Source organism: Zonotrichia leucophrys, chromosome 21 (genome assembly GCF_028769735.1).
Source record: "Zonotrichia leucophrys gambelii isolate GWCS_2022_RI chromosome 21, RI_Zleu_2.0, whole genome shotgun sequence".
Classification (NCBI taxonomy): Eukaryota; Metazoa; Chordata; class Aves; order Passeriformes; family Passerellidae; genus Zonotrichia; species Zonotrichia leucophrys.
In genome coordinates this window covers 8,248,593-8,270,997 of record NC_088190.1, presented here as the reverse complement: position 1 = coordinate 8,270,997, position 22,405 = coordinate 8,248,593, and the positions used below count along the sequence as shown (strand labels likewise).

The 22,405-nt window shown below is 47.3% G+C and overlaps 2 protein-coding genes across 3 annotated transcripts; both read left to right on the top strand.

Annotated features, from left to right (window-relative positions):
• Window positions 1-2,645: 2,645 nt before the first annotated feature.
• On the top strand, window positions 2,646-4,401 carry HIPK4 (homeodomain interacting protein kinase 4). Its single transcript, XM_064730923.1, has 2 exons — window positions 2,646-3,867; window positions 4,265-4,401. The coding sequence occupies exons 1-2, from the start codon at window positions 2,646-2,648 to the stop codon at window positions 4,399-4,401; spliced, it is 1,359 nt and encodes a 452-aa protein (XP_064586993.1).
• A 6,522-nt stretch (window positions 4,402-10,923) lies between these two features.
• On the top strand, window positions 10,924-20,255 carry PPIH (peptidylprolyl isomerase H). Of its 2 annotated transcripts, none has more exons than XM_064730606.1 (10): window positions 10,924-11,011; window positions 11,371-11,435; window positions 12,024-12,047; window positions 12,551-12,595; window positions 12,921-12,963; window positions 14,426-14,518; window positions 16,032-16,119; window positions 16,964-17,004; window positions 18,184-18,272; window positions 20,122-20,255. In XM_064730606.1, the coding sequence occupies exons 1-9, from the start codon at window positions 10,946-10,948 to the stop codon at window positions 18,250-18,252; spliced, it is 534 nt and encodes a 177-aa protein (XP_064586676.1). In that variant the 5' UTR covers window positions 10,924-10,945; the 3' UTR covers window positions 18,253-18,272; window positions 20,122-20,255. The 2 variants fall into 2 exon arrangements, with proteins under 2 accessions (XP_064586676.1, XP_064586675.1); XM_064730605.1 differs by lacking the exon at window positions 20,122-20,255 and adding an exon at window positions 19,861-20,092.
• Window positions 20,256-22,405: the final 2,150 nt, after the last annotated feature.

The window sequence follows — 22,405 nt, the reverse complement described above, 5'->3', positions numbered from 1 at the left end:
AAAGCCCCAGGGCTATCAGCTGCCAGGTTCCCACAGGTCCTCACACCAAAGGGTGGGGGGAAAAAGGCTTTAGGTGTGTGATGAAAATTCCTCTGGTTTGAGGCAGTTATCACCCACCCTCTACTAGGACCCCAAGATGCAGGGGCCCTTTGTCCCAGGCAAAGCTTATCCACAGCACAAAGAGTGCCATGGTCCATCAAAGGCACCCCAAAGGGGTCCCCCAGACCCTGCACCAGAACACTGCAGATGATGCAACAAATTCACAATGTTGCAAGGGACAGTGACCTCCTGCAAGGGAGGCACATGGGAATTCCCACCTGCCCAAAATGTATGTTAATGCACTGGATTCCATACTTTTCATTGTAGTGTGGCACAGTGCGGCAACGGTGGACACTCACCACCAAGAAGACCAGATGAAGGGGAGCAACAATACATTGTTGGGACCCCCAGAAAGGTGAAATGTTTCTACCTAACCCCTGTCACTCTCTTCCTGTCCCCCCACCCCTCACACACACTTTTCTTTTTCTTTCTTTCTCTTTCTTTCTTTCTTTCTTTCTTTCTTTCTTTCTTTCTTTCTTTCTTTCTTTCTTTCTTTCTTTCTTTCTTTCTTTCTTTCTTTCTTTCTTTCTTTCTTTCTTTCTTTCTTTCTTTCTTTCTTTTTCTTTCTTTTCTTTTCTTTTCTTTTCTTTTCTTTTCTTTTCTTTTCTTTTCTTTTCTTTTCTTTTCTTTTCTTTTCTTTTCTTTTCTTTTCTTTTCTTTTCTTTTCTTTTCTTTTCTTTCTCTCTCTCTCTCTCTTTTCCCTGCTTCCTTCTGCCACTTCCTTCCTTCCTTTCCTCTTCTACTATTAAATAAAATATATAGATTTTTTGGCACCAACATCTAACCCCATTTGGTTTTAATCTCATTTTTGGGTATGTTTTGAACCTTCAGATTCTTTCCATTTTATACACAGAGACTTAGTTTTCTTTGCTCTTCTGAGTTTAAACCAGATCATAACAGGACCCCAAAATAATGAGACATAGGGAAAAACCTGGGAGCTTAATCATTGCCACAGCAGGAAGGAAGAAGTCACAGTCTCCTGGCACAATCCAGTTCAAACTGAAAACCAGGGGAATAATGGGAGATGAGTGAGTGCAGCCATTGACACAGTGGTTCACTGTCTCCACTGGTGGGTTACGCTGTCTCAGTGCAAAAACCAGAGGATCCAGCCAGGCAGAGGATACCAAAACCCACCAGCATGCAGGTGTTGAAGCTGCCAGTATTGAATTTGCACCACTGAGGACGGATGGAACAATGAAGGAGACCACCAGGAAGGATACAACTCTGGGATGCTGATTGAGAATCAAATTGCAAAAATTTGGTATAGTTTTGGTTAGGACTGGGTTGGAAGGTGAGGGGAGGATGAGGATGGGCAGTATGAAGAAAGCAGCAGTGGTAAAACTGAAGGTGAAAGGAGAAAGCAAACAGGTGGAGAACTTCCAACCCCATTTCAACAGGGCTGCAGAGGGCAAAGTCCAGTGTTGGCAGTAGGTGCCCAGCATGAGTTTCTCCTCTGGGAAGGTCCCCACCAGAGCCCCTCACCCAGCACAAGGGGAAGAAGAGGCTGTTTCCGAATGTTGAGCTCTTCCCCAGGGGCCCCCAATTCAACCAGCAGCCAGTGATGATGGAAGTCACCCCATGTTTCAGTCTGGGGAAACTAAGGGGTGAGGGAACCCTTAAGTTTCAGCTGCATAAGCTGGCACTGAGCTCCCAACTCTTTGGTGAGCAATGTACCCCCCACCAAGCATTGGAATCTTTGGCAATCCCTTAAAATGTTGATGGAGTAGTGGAGCATCACTGCCCCAAACCGTCTTTAACTCATTTACTCTCCTAAAACCATCTTTTTTGGTGGGTGTTCAAAGATTTTGTGTATACTTTCAAGCAGGGGAGGTGTTTAATAGCTCCTTGCACTTGGCTTGGCCGAAATGGGCATGGAGTTGGGAAGCCAGAGACAGGTTTTCTTGGGGCTGGCAATAAGCAGGGGCGGGGGGGGGGAGAGTTAGGCTATGTTTTGGGGAAACAGAAGTGGATTTCAAGGGGCTAGGGCTGGGTTTGGGGGGCCTAGGGTGGGTTATGTTGGGCTGGAGATCTGGAGTTTGGGGATGTATCATGGGGTGCTCAGTTGGGTTTGGGAGACTAGGAGAGATTTTGGGGGCCTTGGATGGGTTTTGGGGAATTGGGGATAGATCTTGGGGGGCTTTAATGGGTTTTGGGGAACAAGGGACTGTGTTTAGAGGACTAGAAATTGGTTTTGGGAGATTGTGTATGGGTCATGGAGGACTTGGATGGATTTTGTTGGACCAGGGAAAGGGGTTAGGGGGTTGAAAATTAGTTTTCGAGGGGCTGGGATCCTTTCTGGGGGGACCAGGAATGTGTTATGCAGTTTGAGGATGAATTTGGGGACAACAGAGCTGGATTCGGGGGGGGCAGTGTTGGTTTGAGGGGGTTCCTCCACCCAGGTTGCTTCTGTTGTGACATCATGTGTTGTCATGGTGATGTTGGAACCTACAGTGTTGTGAGGCTGGGTTGGGACAGTTAGGTGTCTCCAGTCCCCACTGGATGCTGAGCTGGAGGATCCTGAGCCCCTGGTGAAGAGCCAACCCACCATGGTGACACTAGTGGTAGGTGCTGAGTGCTATGACATAATGGCCATGGTGGGGAAGGGGACTTTTGGACAGGTGATCCAGGGGAAGTGCAGGAGCACTGGGGAGATGGTGGCTATCAAGATCCTGAAGAACTGTGATCATGATGGCCAAATAGTGAAGAATGAACTGAGGCTGCTGCAGGCTTTGCGGGAGGGGGACACAAAGGACTCTCACATCATTCATTTCCTCGAGTCCTTCAGTGACACGGTCTGGACCTACCTGGTCTTCGAGCTGCTGCAGCAAAACCTCTTTGACTTCCAAAAGCAAAACAACTTCTCACCACTGCCAGTCCGACACATCCGAACCATCACAGCACAGGTGCTGGTGGCACTGGTCAAGCTGAAGGAGCTCTCCATCATCCACGCTGACCTTAAGCCAGAGAACATCATGCTAGTGGACCATGCACGCTATCCATTCCGCATCAAGCTTGTTGACTTTGGTTCAGCTATCCTCCTCCCTGAGGTGTGCCATGTCCAGGAGCCCTATATCCAAACTCGCTTCTACCGGGCACCAGAGATCTTGCTGGGGTTGCCCTTCTGCGAGAAGGTGGACATCTGGTCTTTGGGCTGTGTGATGGCCGAGCTTCACTTGGGTTGGCCACTCTACCCTGGCAACGACGAATATGACCAGGTATGCTACATCTGCTCTACCTTGGGGCTACCCCGGGGTGAGCTGCTCTGTGCTGCCCAAAAGACACAGTCCTTCTTCCAACGTGCGCCATGTTCCACTGGTACCTGGCAGCTCAAACCACCAGGGAAGATGATGGCAAAGCCGATGGAGAGGAGGGAACATATCTTTTCCTCACTGGATCAGTTGGCAGTGGTGAATGTCTGCCCGAGGCCTGATCCTGATCAGGAGGAACTAGCCAAGCACTGTGATCTGTACAGGATGGTGGAGCTGGTCAAGAGGATGCTCACTTGGGACTCGCATGAGCGAATCACACCCAGTGCTGCCCTTCATCATCCCTTCTTCTCCATGAAGGAGGTGAAGCCCAGCTTTAAGGCCACCCAGTACTACCAGCTCAGTCAGGAAGACCTGAGGGCATCCTGTAAGGATTCCAGCATAGTCAAGGTCTTCCCAGGCACAGAGAAAGGTGCCTTCATCCCTGCCAGCCAGGGAGGCATCCAGAAAGCCACTGCTCAGATGGATGGGCTCAGCCTGGCTGAGCCAGCTGGGGACACTGGTGACAAATGTCAGCAGGACATCTGTCAAGCTCCCAGTCTCGTCCACTGTGGAAGCCAATACTGTCAGCATCACCGGTGTCCCCAGATGGAGCCCACCAGGGGTCACTTGGCTGTGCCATGGTCTCCCAGCAAAATGAAATGGTACAGCCACTGGTATGGCAGCCCAGTTGGTGGCATCATGGAACAGAACCTGCCTGGAAGATGTTACAGCTCATCCTGTGCCAAGGTACAGGGAGGGGGCTCCTGGGCATGGGGAGTCTGGGACAAAGGGTGCTTGGGGTCCCTTACATACTTGGGTTTCCTGGTGCCACATGTCCCCGGGTGCCTGAGGTTCCCACAAAAAAGGAGGTAACACTCACCCTGTCCCCATGCTTTCCGCCCTGTTCCCCACCACAGAGAGCTCTGGTGATGTGGCGCAACCCCAAGCCTCCAGGGATTTGGAGAATGGGCTCCAGAGGCTGGGCTGGGATGCCCCTGCAGTACTCAGCATGCTCTTCCTACCACAGAGCCAGTGGCACTCCCAGCACCACTGAGATCCCACAGCAACCCTTGCATACACTCCAGCAGTCCAGAGCTTGCAAGAGACCTTCTTCTTCCTCACCCTCAAGCACCCCAACCACCAAAACCCAGCGCCTTGCTGGTGGAGACCACAGTCAGGGCTGCAGTAGAACATACTGTGCCAGGTGCTACCGGCTATGTTTCTCACATTGATTTCCCAATAAATAGTTTTGCCAAAAAATGAGAATTTCAACTGATTATTTGCCAGGGGAGTTTGGTACTGCCAAGACTTGAGGGGTATCCCAGCTTCTCACCTGGGGCTGGCAGAGCACTTGGCAAAGGCCTGTCACTTTTCACCATTGCAGCACGGGGAACCCCCATCCTCAGGCTCAACAACAACATGAACTCCAGAAAACTTGGGTTTTCTGCTTTTTTTCCTGTAGCAGGGCATCTCACATCTCACAAAACTTATCTGTAGCTTGTTAACTTGTCAGATAGCTCAAACAGGGCAAGTTGTCTTGTATGAATTATTTTGGTGCCATGGGGTTAACATTAGTCTAGCATCTCCCAACTGCCAATAAACACATTACTGTTGAAGTGAAATTTAGCAAGATAAGCTGCATTTCTGACTGACAGACACTTCACAAAGTATAAAAGCTACTTTCACAAAGCAAAAATCTGAACATTTTTCTGGAAATGTGTGTAGTTTCTCTCCATATCTGGGATGCCTGCTTTTCAATTACTCCCCTGGAGGCTGAGTAAAAGAACTCTGTGTACATAATCATCATCTCGGTAGCAAGTTACATTTGACTCCTAATCAGTACTATTTCTTTTACTAGCTTTAATATAGATACCTTAATATTGTGCACTATTCGATATAATATACTAGTAGTTCCTTTAATTTTATACTGAGTAGTAAGTAATTCTGATTAATATCTTTCATGTTATCACCTTCTGTTTAATAAATAACTCATTTATAAATAGATCTAATGTGCTATCCCTAGAACTTGTGGGCCAGAGTAATTTCTTAAATTTAAACTGGCAAGGCTTGTCTAAGGCTTCTACTCACCCTGTGACATTCCCCAAACTGGAGTGGGAAGCCAGAGTCAGCACAGCCAGACCCAGTGGTTCCTCGGTAGAATATTCCTTGGCCTTGAATAGAGCCTGCAGAGGCTCTCCCAGCACTTGGCACTGCCTGCTTACAAACTGCCTGTGGCTGCTCTTGGGGGGTGCTGGTGGCATGGTATGGGCAGCAACAGCTCCACTCACCCTGAGTGTCGCCACCAGCACCGAGCTTGCTGGCTGCACAAAGTCCCAAGACCAGTCAGATATCCCTGCAAGGAGATTTTTGGGGAAGGACAAAACAACCCAAGAACCTCCCCAAAGCCACTGTCAGCAGCAGCTGGTGGTGACTCACCCAGAAGCGCTGACCCCAACCAAAATCCAGAGTGGAGGCGACACAGGCATTCAGGACACCCTCCAACAATATCCCCACACAGCACCCTCAAATACAGCAAGGGGCAAACCTCCCCCCACCACCCGTGGGACCCCTCCACAACACAGGAGGCCCCCTAAAAGAGGCCAAGACCCCCAGAACCCCCCCAATAGGTCAGAGGCTCCCCCAGCATTCCCGGGATATCCAAATGGGGTCTGGAATTCTCCCAAGCTGAGTTCTGAGTACCCATCCACACTTCTATCCCAGCTCCTCAGCTCCCAGTCATGCTGTTGTACTTGGTGGGGGTCAATTTTGGGGGTTCATCTCCCCGCAAACTCCCCTATGCTGTCACACATGTAGGGGTTGTTCTGCTCCAGAATGGTATCCATCATCATCTTCATCCCCATCCTATGTCTGCCGGAGGTGGAGATTCCCACCTGTCCCTCTCTGCTCCCCTGCACGGTGTCACTTTGCCCTTGTTCTTGCAGCAGGGATAGTCATCGTCCAGCTTGTCCCCTTCAGGGTCATGGGGGAAATTGGGTGGAGAAGGCTTCTTGAGAGGGTGGGGGCTAGGGATAGATGGATGGACAAACACCTCCCTCTCTCCATTGGGGAGATGGATGGATGATGGATGGATGGATGGATGGATGGATGGATGGATGGATGGATGGATGATGGATGGATGGATGGATGGATGATGGATGGATGGATGGATGATGGATGGATGATGGATGGATGGATGATGGATGGATGGGTGATGGATGGATGGATGGATGGATGGATGGATGGATGGATGGATGGATGGATGGATGGATGGATGGATGATGGATGGATGGATGATGGATGGATGATGGATGGATGGATGGATGGGAGGATGGCTGAGTACTGATGGACATCTGTGACAACGGGTGTCACTCAGGGGTCTGCACTGGCACCTGTGCTATTCAATATCCTCATCAATGAAACAGACAGTGGGATCAAGTGCACCCTCAGCACATTAGTAGATGACACTGAGCTGAGCAGTGTGGGTGACACGCCCAGAGAACAGGGCCACCCAGAAGGACTTGGACAAGCTCAATCAGTGGGCCAATAGGAACTTTATGAGATTCAACAAGACCAAGTGCAGGTGCTGCACATAGGTCAGGGTAACATCCGGTACCAATACAGGCTGTGAAATAAAGAGATTGAAAGCAGCCCTGCCAAAAAAGATGTGGGATGCTGGTGAGAGGCTGGACATGAGCTGGCCATGTGCACTGGCAGCCCAGAAACTGTGTCCTGGGCTGATCCCCACAGCATGGGCAGCAGGTGAGAGGGGATTCTGTCCCTCTTCGTTGCTCAGACAGAACCCCACCTGCAGTGCTGCCTCCAGCTCTGGGTTCTCCAGCACAGGAAGGATGTGAACCTGCTGTCCAGAGGCCATGGAACTGCTCTGAGGGCCGGAGCAGCTCTGCTCTGGGGACAGACTAAGAGCCAGGGATGTTCAGCCCAGAGAAGAGAAGTCTCTAGGGGGACCTTAGGCCCCTTCCAGTGCCTAAAGGGGCTCCAGAAGAGCTGGGGAGGGACTTGGGACAAGGTGGTGTGACAGGAAAAGGGAGAATGGCATCATACTGTTATCTGGCACGGTTAGATGGGACACTGGGAAGAAATTCTTTCCTGCAAGGGTGGTGAAGCACTGACATGGCTTACCCATAGAAGCTGTGGAGCTCACAATGTGTCACTTATACTCAAGAGCATCCCTGAACCAGCCTTGGGACTTGATGCCAACTTGCCTCACCAGCAGCCTGGAGAGCTGCCTTCCAATCAGCTCTACCAACAGGATATTGCCAAGGCATTACTGTAAGTTTCCCTCTTCTCCTTGAGAAACCACGTTCCACACCCAGAGACAAACCAGGAGGTGCTGTGATGGTTCCCACCAGCTGTCCAGATCAGAGAGACACAGGTAAGGCACCATGGAGGAGACACTGACTGTCATTTCGCTTGCATGAACCGGGTTTAACAGCAGGAGGGAGCCAGGGCACAAGGGCTCATAAGATCCAAAACATGCATCAAACAGCAGCAAGAGAAGAGGAAAATGTGCAGATCACCAAGCTGGGATAGTGCTTTTAAGTAACATCTGCCAGCACAATTACAGTGAAAAGCATTGGGAGGTCAGGGACTGACTGAGAAGAGTGCCCAGCAGAGAGGAGAGCCCAGGGAGACAGGAGGAGCCAGAGGACATGAAAAAGATGGAAAGTGGAAAATGAGGCCACTCATAGTGTGCAGGCCCTGGAGAGAGACACTGTTGGTTGAACAGATGATGGGGAAGAGTAACCTGGCTTGTAGTGCAATTTTTACATGATTTGCAAGGCTGTTTTTTGATGTCATGTGTGCCTGAGAAGGTAAGAGGACAAGGCACAAAGAACTGGTTTATGCAGATACAATACATGTAGCTAAATAATGAAATCATTTATGTTGGTAATTCTATAGTAAAGTATCTTTCCCTTTCTCCGGGGCTGCTGAAGAAGTGACTTTTACACAGAATGTGCACTTGGATGCTCATCTGGACTCTGCTCCTGCTCACATCCCCTACTCCCAACACCTTTCTCATTGGACTTAATTGCTAGAGGGCACAGCAGTCCCAAGCACTGGCAGTGGAGATCATTCCTCATTTTGGAGTGAGCTTCACAGTAGGCTTGGGAATGGGTGCTTTATACTTTCTGTGATAAGAAATGCTTGAATGTTTGTCTTGGTTTTGCCTCAGAAACTGATTTCTGGGATGGCTGAGAAATAGGACAGAAGGTATAAGAACTGCAGCTTGTATGAGACACTGCAGAATCAATCAAGGTGAAGTGTTGTGTTTTTTAATCAAACTCCGCTGCCCAAGTCTTCCAGGAAACCAATTTCTTCACCAAAAGAAGGAGTAAAAAGAGTGGAAACTCACCTACTTAATCAAACAGCCCTGTTGATGGGAACTATCAGTGTCCATGCTTGCAGTCGCTGGGTTTCCCTGTCTCTTGCAGCGATACCTCTCTCTGGGTGTAGCACTTGGGAGAACGTGAGCCACTCAGAGGGGAGCTGAGCCTCAGATTCAGGAGCCCTGGAGACACTGTTCCTGAGAATTCCTTTTCCCTGAGATCTCTGCACGCTCTTTCAATACAATTGTACAAAGCTCCCACCTTTCTACATAACAAGGGAGTGTTCACAAAGGAAGTCTTGAGTTAAACAAATTTTTAAAAATCCTGTTGTTTCTTGCATGGTCAAACTCTCTATAGAACAATCAGAAGCAACCATATGGGACCAGGTTTGGTTTGATGGTTTTATTGTTTCAATCATAAATGTCAGGTTTAATGGTCAACATTCTTGTGAGATATCTTGATGGCCTTTGCCAGCCTTTGATGGTCACTGGCAGGTTATGCTGGGAAGCTTGGTGACCAGTACTGAACTGGTCTGTACAGAAGCTATATGCACTTGAAATCATTGGCAAAGAGTGAGGCTACTGTTGCAATGTTGCAACTGTTGCTACTTTTTACTCCTCCTCTCTTGAGGATGAATGAAGAAGTTCCCTTTCTGCATTCTTGCACCATCCTCCCCCGAGCTTCTGCCATCAGGAGGCTCTCTCCCTGTGGGAACAGCCGAGCAGGTTCCCAGGGCCATGTCCCAGCTGGCGGTGAGGGCACCCTGAACTTCCTGGGAGATGGAATGTCTAGCTGGCTTCTATTCAAGATCTCCCCCTCCTCAGTGTGTGTGGGCTTTCTCCACCTCCTTGATTTCTTGCAGTCTCTTTGCAGCTTCAAGCCTGTCATTTTCTGGCACACTTGACGTGACATGCAGAAGACTGAAGCAGCACAAGGCTTTGGAAAATAGATCACTGTTTTCTAGTCATGTCTGTCCCTTTCAGGCAGTGACTCATCTTTATGCTCCCAGACATCCATTTTGCCCCTTTTCACAGCTAGCCCTTCTCAGAGAGCATGCATCTGGCAATTTACACAAGCCCAGTTTAGTCAGTGTTCTCCTGGGGGTCAGGGCAACTCAGAGCAGACAGGGAAATATTCCCAGTGCCCTGGGTTTCCACAAATGCATACCTAACAATTTCCAAATCAGAATTCTCATCCTGGAAAGGTCTCTTTCCAAGCAGAAAAGTTGCAGTGCACTTGTTTACATACCTTGCTCATCTTTCTGCCACAGAAAGCATGACTTCTGCTCAAGCACACTGACAAAGTCAGGACATTCAAGCATGTCCTGTAAACCTCTCAAAGGCAGTGTTCAGCTGATCAAACCTTGAAAACAAGCACAGATCTAACTGTTGCCATCGTGGAATTAGTGGAAAAGACCCTGAGGATTAAAACCAATTGCTCACCCACCACTGCCAAGGCCACCACTAAACTACGTCCCCAGGTGCCACATCTACACAGCTTTTAAACCCTTTCAGGGATGGGGACTCTACCACTACTCTGCACAGTCTTGCCAGGGCTGGATGAGCCTTTCCACAGAGATTCTTATTGATGTCCAACCTGAACCTCCCCTGCAACAACTTGAGGCCAGTGCCTCTTGTCCTGTCCTTTGTTCCCTGGGAGCAGAGCCTGACCTTCACATGACTGCATCCTCCTGACAGAGGGTTGTGGAAAGCAAGAAAGTCCTCTCAACCCTCCTTTTCTCCAGGCTGAGTCCTCCCACCTCCCTCAGCTGCTCCTTGTGCTCCAGACCCTTCCACAGTTCCATTCTCTTTTCCAGACATACTCCTGCCCCGCAATGTCTTTTTTGTAGAGAAGCACCAAGAACTGACCCCAGGACTAGAGGTGCCTCACCACAGCTGGGGGGGAACCGCCCTGGTTCCACTGGCCACGCTGTGGCTGATACATCCCATGTGCTATTGGCCTCCTTGCCCATCTGGGCACAACTGAGCTCATGTTCAGCCGGCGTGTGCCCAGGGGGCAGGGAGATGAACGGGCAAGCCTTCCCAACCGAGCAGCGGTCTGCTCCGGGCAGTCCGAGCTGCCCCAGCAGGATGGAGCTCCGGACGCCACCCGGATACCACAGACGCGGTCTGGACACACAACACACATCCCAGACGTCCCGGACAACCTCAGCCCATCTCCCGCCCGTCTCGCCTTTCGTCGCCATTTCCACTTCCGCCGCCATTTCCGCTTCCTGCAGTGGCAGTCGCAATGTCGGCGCTGGCAGCGAATCCCAACAACCCCGTGGTTTTCTTCGATGTAACCATCGGCGGGCAGGTGGGGGTGCTCCAGGACGGGGAGCGGCCGGGGGAGGGACTGTGGGGATAACTGGGGATGTCGGAGTGTTGTGGGGATGAGAGAGCACGGGTGGGGTTCAACGTGGGGCTTGCCGGGCCGCCACTGGAAGCGCTGGGAGGGGCGGTACCAGGAGCCGGATGGCGGGCCCGTCGGGTCACCGGGCCCGTCGGGCAGGGCTCACAGGGGAGAGGGGAAGGACTGCGTCAGGAGGAGCCTGCAGGGGTCGGGATGAATGGGGGTGAATGAGGTGACCAGATTTGTGGGAGTGCCTGGGGTCGGGCGGCGGGCATCTGTGTGTGAGGGGAGCTGGAAGACTCACCTGGCCCTCGTCTCCTCAGGAGGTCGGCCGCATGAAGATTGAGCTGTTCGCAGATGTTGTACCCAAAACAGCAGAGAACTTCAGGTAACAAGCAGCTACCGTTCCTGCAGCTCAGCCTGGACTGGAACTGCTGGTGCAAGAATGGCTTTTTGTGGCAAACTGATTAGCTGACACCCACCCCAAACTGCTTCACCTACTTTCTGTCTCTCTGTTCTCAGAGATGCTGTGTGGCATCCTGCTCTTTCAGGGGACCCTGTCTGGCTGGAATGGGTCCTCCTCTGCTTCTTCTGTGAAGCCTCCTGATTTGCTCCATGCAAGGCAGTGCCTTGTGCCGTGGTGGAGGTCTCCTGGCCACCCAGTTCTCCTGCCATCAACTGAGGGATGCACCATGTGAAATCCCACTTCCACTGGAGGGATGGACATACCCTGGTCTCTGTCAAACACAGTGCCTGCCCCACATTCAGTTTCTTACAACCTTGGTGTTAACTCTCTGACTTCCTCACTACAAAGAGTACAGAATATGTTTTGAAATGTCAGGGGGAAGGAGTTACCATTTCCTGTTCTGTTTCTCTGGGAACATCTCTGATGCAATAAGGAAAATCCTGTGCACTTGTTGGTGCAGCCCTCAGAGTTCATATGCACCTAACACTCTGCTCTCTTTTTGTTTGCCAGGCAGTTTTGTACAGGTGAATTCAGGTAAGTAGATTAAGTGTCCTGCTTTAAGTGTCCTTTAAGTGTCCCACTGGAGAAACAGGGCTGGGTGAGGTAGAGAGGGTTTCTTTTGAACTTTTTCATGTTGTACTAGTACAACATGGAAGAGAAATCTGCTCTGAGGAAATTGTGAGGGGCTGGAAACTCACAGACATGGCAGGTTTCTCTTTCTGATATGACTTTTTGTGCTCAGGTGGCTCTAAAAAGCCCTATCTGCTAAGCCCACCTGCTCATGCTGCACATTGCAGTGGGATCCTGTGAAGGTGATGCTGTGGGTATTGCAGGGAACAGAGTCATTTCATGTGCAGAGCCCACTTGAGGCTTTTTTTTGCCTCCAACAGCAGCAGCTGAGAGGCTGTGGTACTTGGCTGTATTTCAAGGCAGCTGCTAATGTATACAGCAGCCCTTTGGGACTCTGAATTGCTGAGACAATTTTGTGTTGGGATATCTAGTAGGTTGCAATAATTCTCCTTTTCACTTCCCTGCAGGAAAGATGGTGTCCCTATAGGTTATAAAGGAAGCACTTTCCACAGGTAAATCATCTACTCTTGTTTTGACACTGAATGGCAGCCTGAGACATACGGGGTTTTGTGACCTGCCATGAGCTATTAGTGGTGTTGGAGGCACTTGCGGATCATGGCTAATGTAATTCTGTGGCTTTGGGGGACCTGGGGGTGCTGTCCTCCCCACTGGGAGGAATCCCCTGCTTCTCGTGTGCCACGTGTGACATAATCACTATCCCTGTTCCAAAGCAATGAGTCCTAAATAACCTCCTATCAACCATTAATTAGTATTTGTTGTAGATTTTAGGCTGCAGCATTCACAGACTGTTAACTAAGTGTTGTTTTACTTCTTTAGGGTAATAAAGGATTTCATGATCCAAGGAGGTGACTTCGTAAATGTATGTACTCCTGTACTCTTTTTGTCCTTTTCCTCTGTGGTATAACATGCTACTGTTTCCAAGGGTCTGTGCTGATTTGTGGGCTCTCTTTCTTTTTTGAGGTATCCAGTAGTAACTGGAGGTGTCCTCATAGCATTGCTGCCATCCTACTGCAACGGCCTATAAACCACTTGAAAACAAATCTGGAGCCTTGAGTGAACACACCTTCTTCCCAAAATATTTTCTCTCTGCAATAACCTGCCAAAACCCTGGAAGCTTTCAAAACTTGAAAAATTTTGTTTGCCCTGTTTTCCTTCCCCCTTCTGTGGACCTCCTCCAGACAAAATAGTGTGAATTTCAATTCACATTGTTGATAAACCCTAAGTACAAAACCCAGTGCGTAATGTAAGAGGTCATTTAAATCAAAACTAGCCTTTTGTTACTAAATTTTCTCAAAATAGAAAAGTCTTTGCACCCACAATGGTGGTTGTGCTCTGACATGGGGATAAGCAGAACCTATGAGTAAGGCTGATGGGCCACAGGATCTCTTCACTGTTCTAGGATCCAGTAAAATGATTTTATTTTTGGAAGTGTTTCAAAATATGAGGGAAGTAATAAAACTTTTTTAATATAAAACTTGGTGGTATGAAAGTCTCTTAGAGAAATGACCACACAGCAGGTGTTTCAGCAACACCAGACTCTGTGGTAGTTGCTAATCGTGACACTGCTCAGATGTCCCAGTGCACTGTATTACTTCCACTACATCTCAACAAGCTTTACACATTGCTCCAGTATTTGGAATTTATATGTTATATTTATTACAAAGCCACCTGGGAAGCAAGCACAGTCACACTGACCCCTGAAACAGGGTGCAGGTTTCTTTCTCAGCGCCAAAAGTTTAAGTAAACTACAGAGAGCAGGAGGGAAGCAAACAAGGGCTGGGCAAGTAGAGCAAAAGGACTTAGTAGAAAGTACAACATAAACAGAAAATCTTTATTTTAGAAACTGTCCTTGTAGAACAGAAAGATTGCTTTCCTATTTCCAATAAAGTCACAGAAAATAAGGTGAAATATATAAAACCACGGTAAGCCAACTTTTGCCATGCAACCACTTCTGCTTTCTTTGTCACACCATCCCATACTTCTGTGTCTCCTGCTTTTTCCCTTCCAAGTCCTGATGGGTCTGTACCAAGCAATCTGTAGCCTCCACTTCACTCTGGGAGGTTTACACTTACCATCTGCATGGGCTTCTGCCAATATATGAATGATGAACAATGAACTGTGTAGTTAGAAACTGGTTGCTGTTCTTGTTCTGAAATGAAACCCTGAATGTGTTCACTGCTGGTGTATGTAAATGGCAATACAAAGTCCATTTTGCCCTTTCCTCTTGCTTAGAGATTTTAAATTAATTTTTAATTTGAATTGTTCTGTAGCAGTTGCTACGGAACAAATGCTGTAGCTGACCGGGTGCCTCTGTCGTGCAGGGAGACGGCACTGGAGTAGCCAGTATATACAGAGGTCCTTTTGCAGATGAAAACTTCAAGCTGAAACATTCTGCTCCTGGCCTGCTTTCTATGGTGAGTATAAAATTTTTACCTTACAGACTAAAATCTTTTGGAACTTTCTCTGTGCCCTTTTCCTAAGTGTATATAGTATTTGCTTGGCAACAGAATCTCTGCCATTGGGTACAAGGTCTGCTTTGTAGCTACTAGTCAAGCAGCTACTTTTAGGTCAATATGTTGAGTAACACAATAGTCCTGTTCCTGCAGCATCCTTTGCTGCCTGTTGGAGCGCTGGGACAGGCTCAGCTTGATTGCTTTCAGAAGAGCTTAATTCTTGCAGTTTTCATATAGTGGTGAGTTGGTGGTGTTTCCTTCTTTCCTGATACTGCTATCAAACACTGACCTTGGTAAGGATGAAACAGAGACATTTGGGAGTTCCAAAGCCACAGCAGTGTTACCATGGTATCTTTTAAAACAGACCTTCCTATTCAACATAGTAGGAGAAATTGCAACCATTGCACATTGTCTGGTAGGAACAATACCCAGACTTTTGGAATAGAAAGCAAATGGAGCCAGTGGTTCAGTGTTCCTATCCACAACTGCTTCTTCCTCAGCTCTTTCAGCTGCTCTGCCCTTAGAACCACTTGCTTAGGACATTTAGTAATTTGGGTTAGTTATTCATCCATGTTGAAAACATGACCCAAAAAGATGTCATGGCACAGCTAAGCAGCTAGTGTACTGTGTTGTGAGAGAAGGGATTCACTCCAGTATTGCCAGTTTTGTATTAAAGTGGCATGGCTCTGAAGTCATTATACTGGGTCAAACCTGGGATCCCAGGAACCATGGATCCCAGCTGGATTCTTTTGAAACTGGCTAGCATTAACTAGAAAGCCAAAATGACCCTGTCCTTTGCAGTCCTGCAACTGGAAAACTTGACCAGGTCACTCATCAGGACAGAAACTTGCTTTAGTAGCTCCTGGTTGTCAATATGGCAAGTGGCATTCAGTGTTCCAGAGATGTTTTCTTAACAGAGTGCAAATGCTCTGGGGTTTTGTACTTGGGTGTGAATAAAATTTCACATCTGCATCCCAAGGTTCCTGTGAGTCCTGTGCCAATACAGTTGTTACTTTTCTCATCATGATCATTGAAAGTTTTCTATTTGTATTCTGAGGAAACCTCACAAAAACCAGAAATCAGCTGGGTTCTTTTCTTGCCCTGGTTTCTGGTGTTCAGTTTTCCTCAGGGTAATGCTGCAGCCAATAAATACTCATCACCAAAACGTTCAGCCTTTTTTCAGGAGTCTGCTCTAAAGCCCGGACTTCGGCACGGTTTTGTATTGAACATGCCTTTGTAGAAGTATAATAAATAGTTAGTGGCATGGCGCTTGTGCGTTCTGGTCTGACCAGGTGTGGTGACATGCTACATCCCAGCACAGCGTCTCCTGCAGATATGTATTGTTTCCTTTGGTTTGTCTAGCAATAAGCTAAAAATAATACATACTTAAATAACACCTCTTCTTTATGTGTCTGCCTTCAGTTTTGTTCAGTCTGAAATAGTATACTTGTATTTTGCTATTCTCAACCCCCAGGCAAACAGTGGTCCGAGTACCAACGGCTGCCAATTCTTCATCACGTGCTCCAAGTGTGACTGGTTGGATGGGAAACATGTTGTGTTCGGTGAGTACCTGCAGTAAAAGTCCTGGAGTGGCAGCACACAGACATCCCTGCAGGGAAGCTGTTAAAATAAATACTGAGAATCAGAATCTTTTGAACTGGGAGGAATGACCCCAGAGGGATCATCAAGACCAACTCCTGACCCTGCATAGGTCACCCCAAAAATCCCACTCTGTGCCTAAGAACTCTGTCAAAATTCTCCTGGAGCTCTGGCAGCCTTGGGACTGTAATCATTCCCTGGGGTGCCTGTTCAGTGCCCAACCACCTCTGGGTATCAACTGCTCGTTCTTCCCTCCTCTCTTGTGCTATCTGAGGGATCTGTGCAACCTGTTGGATCACTGTTGAAATGAATCACTTTTTCACAGGTTAGCTTTTATCCAGATCAGTGTTCAGTGTACTGTATTTGTGCACAAATCATTGTGCGTGTGCAGAGGGCACGGATGAGCGGAAGGATTCCTTTCTTCTCCACTATCAGAGAGGGCTGAGCTTTCACCAGAGTTTTGGACAGTAATTCTGTGAAACCATAACTGCTAACTTGCATTTACTGCTGGTTAAACTGTAGGACTTCCAGACCAGTCTTAAGCTGGTGGTCTCAACCCCCAAATTTCTAGACACACTACCCCTGTGATGGGAAGAGGCACTTAATCTGTGCTGAATGTGGAGAATGTTTGAAGAGGGATTGTTTCCTTTATGAGTTTAGAGATCAGTAACAAATCCTGAAGTGCCCAGTAGCTACACACTGCCCAGGGCTTTTCAGGAAGGACAGAAATGTGTGTACCTGTGATGAGTGGTGGGGAACAAAGGTAAAAATCAGCCATATTGAAGTGGATAAATTTTCTCATTCTAGGTAAAATTGTCGATGGACTGTTGGTCATGAGAAAAATTGAAGTAAGTTTGAATATGGCTACTTCCTTGTGAATGTCTGCATTGGAAAGTTATGTAAATGATTAAGTAGAGTTGTCCTGCTGTCTGTTTACAGGATACCAGTGAATACCAGTGTTGATAACTGGCATTATTGGTTGTCATCATCATAATGTAGCAGGAAATCTGTTGAAGCACAGGCTGTCATATGAGTTGGCTTTGAAAATGCTAGGATCTTGTGACTGTGATAGTCTTTGAGCGGGGATTGTGCTCTTGGCTTTATTTGCTTTGCATTTGTTCAGAGGCTGAATTAAAAAGTTGTTCCATCAGCAGCTCAGACAAGAGCGTAATGCATCTCACTTCTTTGCCATTGACTGGGATTATTCAGTGGATGCAAAATCATCAGTTCTGCTGATCTACGATCATGTTTAAAAAGAAAAAATTAAGCTAATCTCCTGATAGGCTTCCAGGAGCTGAAGATAAATACAGTCCAGGTGATGATTGCTGCCAACATCAGGCCTGGGTGTCATGGCAGGATAATGAGTAGATTTAACAAATAGCAGCAAGTTCTCTGAGACGGCCAGCATTGACTCCATGACACATGTGGGATAATGTGCATAAAGTCTCTAATCTAGAAAATGGGGCAAAACACAGAACTGTTGGGCTTTGAGACAAGGTTACACGGAAGGAGTAGTACCGTGGTATAATCTGCTGGAGCATTGTGGTGAGCCTGCTTTGGGTATCGGTACAGTGAGACCAAAGTAAAGAAAATTAGGGATTCAGAGAACAGCTGAGTCTAGCACATCAGAAGGTTCAGAATGAGGGTTTCTTTGCCACGGTCTCTTTCCTTTCTGTGTGAGCACAGGTTTGTTTTGCTTGTGGCAGCTGCTTTTAGTATCAAAGCCAGAGCAGCCTCAAGCATGTCCATGAGGAGCAATACAGTTCTTACTCTATTCCTTCCCTCAATTCAAAGGACCAGCGTCTGGTCTGTGTTCCAAACCTCTGCTTACAGAGGGAATTCACCAGCTTATGGCTGAGCCTGTTGCCAAATGTGTAATGGTGCTTTTCTGCTCCTCAGAGCTGTGTCTGGAATTCCCTGTTCCTCTTGTTACAGAGATCTCTCTTAGCCAATCTTCCAGTACCTGTCACTGCCTGAGTTTGCTGTGCTTTTATAAGTTTTAATGTTCTGTATTTGTTTGTCCCCAGAACGTGCCTACAGGTCCCAATAACAAACCCAAGCTGCCAGTTGTGATCTCTCAGTGTGGGGAAATGTGAAGGGATGAAGAAGCAATGTGGTAAGTCTCAATCTTCACAGGCACAGTGTCATGAACTCTGGGCTGCTCTGCTTCTTACTTTTCTCTTGATTTATTTTCACATTTCTTTGAACCTGCAGAGAGCTGTGTCAGCTCATTGAAAGACCAGAAAGTGCTTCTCTAACAGCATTTGTTTTTGTCAGCTGAAGTCCCAGAACTGGCTTCCCTCCAAGCTGCACAAACACCAGAGGCAGCACAGCAGGGATAAGATTTTGCAGCTGTAGTTGAGGAGAAGATGGGTTTGTGGGAGCTTTTTCTTGGATTGGGTTAGGCTGCCTTGAAGCCTCGATTGTAGAAAGTGGATGAAAGGGAATTACAGCAGTAATCCCTCTGGCATTACCCAGGCAGTCTAGCTGGTGGGAAGCCTCACTTTGACCTGCATATTGGAGAACTTTCCAACAGCTACAAAAAGCAGATTATCCATGGGTGGGACAGGCAGGGATCAAGAAAAGGAGAAGAGAAAGGGAGGACTTAAACCTCCTTGCTCAATGTAGCTGTAGGACCAACATTACTGAAGGACCAAGGAATACCATTTTGCATAGTCTTACTATGACTTGAAAAGAGTACCACTGTCTTTATCTGAAGAGAGATGTTTCCACTATTTACTGTTATTCAGGCTTCATTTTGGTTAAACCAATAGTCTCAGGCTAACATACAGTAAGTATTCTGTTTCCATTTGTCTGCTCAATTTACTGTAAAAACTACAGGTATTTAAACAAATCTGTCTGGATTTCAGTGTGTTGGGCTTCAGCTTGTCAAAAATCTGCTGTATTAGCCTTTTGGTTGCTGATTTTTTCCACATTTCAGGAGGCAGTTTGGACAAAAGCACATACTCACAGTTTTTGACCTTCCATTAAATGATATCTAAAGGCAACTGGAATTGCCCACAATGTTCCTTCTTTTGTAATAAAGTCTTAGAGACCTGCAGCACTTCAAACTCTTTGGAGCTCTTGCTAATTGTTGAAGTGACAACAGGGAATGTAATCATTCTTCCATTACCCTGGTACTTCTGGTGGCATTTACAGGCTTTTGAAACAAGCCTGCTAGCAAGGCTGTTCCTTTTCTTGCAGAGCTGTGCTGAGGGGTCGGGTTCCCTTTAGGGCTCTACTCAGTCCCAGACTTTCTTATCATTTCGGTTTGGAGTACTCGATCTCTGGCCAATGCCCAGCTTGTGCCTGGAAGCTTTTCATTCATAGGTGCAAGGCTGGTGCCACCTTACTTACTTGCAGCCTTGCTGTGCTCTCATGTCTCTCATCTGACTGGAGATGAAAACAGCTTTTGCATTGCCTGATGTCACACAGCCACATCAGCTACTTGTCAAGATCCTTGAAAATCAGCTGGGAGAAACAGGCACTGTTGCTTTTAACTTCAGAAGTAGATGGGTTGCCTAGCAGGCAGACTTAGGAGAACTCCTGAGTTCTCTGGATGATGAAAGCTGGTGTGTGTAGCAGCTGGCATGCACTTAAAATCACTGTGTGGCCCCCAGCGTCACTGCACAGCCTGGCTGTTGTAGGATCTATTGGGAATGGCTGTCCAGCATTTAGACTTACCTGTTTCTTCTTCCTTTCAGTGTTCCTTTACTGGTGATTAGACCTGTGCTGGCTCTGTGCTATTCTAATTCCAGCCAGCTCACCTACTGCCCCAGACTTCTGCACAGGCCAGATCCATCCTCTTGAGGTTCTCCTGAAATTATTTAATAATGGGCATCTTTTTTTTTTCTTTTTTTTTCCTTTTCTTTTTGTTTTTTTACATTTTGAAATGTAAATAAAGAATTGTTTAAACATGTGCAGTGCACATCAATTAACATTAGTGGGAATGGATTCCTTTCTAGGTGAGAAGGGCTGTAACATCTTCAGCAACATGTATTATCCCTGGCTGGTTCAGTCAGGAACATTTACCGCATGGAATTGAGAAAAAGAAGGGGTGAAAGGAGCTCGACAGAGCTGTGATGCAGCAGCTCTTTCCCTTGGCAGGTAACTACAACTGTCTGGCTGGCAGAAAGGTTCTTGACATCTTGTGAATCTCCAGAACCTTTGTGTGTACAGCCTTTCTGAGTCGTGAGGAATTGGTATAGCACAGATTGCACCACCACGAGTGCTGTGCTCTGAGGACAGTTCTGATGTAAGCAGGTGTCCTTCAGCCTTCCCCTAGCATGTGGTAGCACCAGGCCATTGAGGTGCTATGTGCCACGTGTTGGAGGAGGGGTTCACCTGGGTACTTACAAAGGTGTTGGAGCAGGCTTGTCATATGGGAAAACCAGAATGGTGATGCTATAGTAATAAAACTGGGGCTGCTTGTCCTGTGTATTGAGGAGTGTGCAGCTGAGGCTGTCCTTCTTCTCCCAGAACAGAGCTGAGAGCTCACCCTCCTGGCAGGGGACAAGCCAACACCCTGCACAGGGCCGGCTTCCAGCAGGAGCTTTTCATCCGGCCGTTTAAAGGTAAAGCACCTGATGAGAGTTGGGACAGAGTCTGTTCTGGCACATGACGGTGCTTCCACAGGCTTGGCTGTGCTCTTTTCTCTCATGGCTCTTTGAAATCGTGGCAGCAGGCTCTGGCTGTCAGGATTCCTATGTCCTCATTCCTAGGATTGCACAGCAGCTGAGAACACTCACTTCTCTCCAGCCTGAGGCATATCACTTTGTACCTGCAGCACACACCTTTATCAGGTGATAAAAGAGACACAGACACCCCAGTCCTGTTTTCCCCAGCCCCACACATGCTTTGCAGAAGGCTCTCCTGTAAGAGGAGAGTTGAAGATTCTCAACAGGCTGGCTCAGGTGTCTCAGAGAGTTATGCCTGGCAGTGCTGTGCTGAGGTTTGCACTGGCTGCTGGTACCCAAAATCACCATTTTTTCACCAGGGAAACCAGTTTATTTCTGGTCCAGGCTTAGCAGCACTTTTTCAGCCTGATATATTTATACCACTGCCATCAGCTGGCCTCACTTCCTACATACAGGGGTCACAGAGCTTCCCCAGATTAATTAAGAGTGGCAAATCCATTACTACCTCTTTGTTGTTACAATGGCTAATTACATCCCATTATATTTCCCTTCAACATGGAGTGTGCAGGATTCCAGCTTTTGTGCCATGTTCCTTACCTGCTGGCTGAAAGTCTTCTCAAAAACCACATTTTTTGTTTGAATTCTCCCATGAAGATGTCACCCTTGTGTTGTATGTAGCAAATCCTGGAATGTCCTGTAGAGGAGAGGATGGACCTCCTCTCAGCTCCAGCATCTTCCTCCAGCTGTGGATGCTGCAGCTGGAGATGGTGTTTCTGATGGCCTGTGCATTTCCCCGAGGGTCTGAGTTGCCTCTGGATCCCATAGTGTTACCCCCCAAAGACATTGTTGGGGCCCACAGATTTGGCTGGAGGTGCGTGGCCCTGAGACATCCCCACAGATTTCCTCCCTGGAGTTTTCTCCCTCATGGGGGACTGCCTGGTGTGCTCCCTAATTCTGATTCTATAGTAAGATTATTTTTCAGGTGATTCACTGTAGTGGTTTTGGTTTTTTAAGATTTCTTTAATGTTGAGATTTTTTAAATTAACGTGTTCTTGTGACATAGGAAGATAGGATTAGGAGAAGGATAAAGTAGGCTTAAAATTTTAAAAGGGTATAAAGAAAATTTTATTAACAGTAATTAAGAGAAAAAAGTAGTAAGAATTAAAACAAACTCTTTAGAATATTCTTTCATAACTTTTTTTACTGATAATGTAAAGAAATAAAATTTAAATTTTGTGTTAGTTTATTACTTTAAAAATAGTGTTTGTTTTTTTTTTCTCATACAAAACTGTGACAGTCACCAAGCAGCATCCAATTTTTACATCATTCTAGCTTCTTTATCCAGGTCATCATCCTGGTGCAGGTCCTTGTGGGATTGTGTTATTGATTTCAAGCCCTTCTCTTCATTAACTGATTTGAAGATTAGGTGAAAGAGTTCCCAAGAGAGCAGATGAGACCAGTGTTCCTAAGAGGTTGATGTAGCGGGTTAAGCTTGGAGACCCTCCCCTGGCTAGGGTGGAATATGGGGAACTGGGATGGCCAACGGCAGTGCTGAGAGAGCTGATCCAAAGGGGACACATGTTGGTTATTGGTTACAGAAATGGTGGAGTGG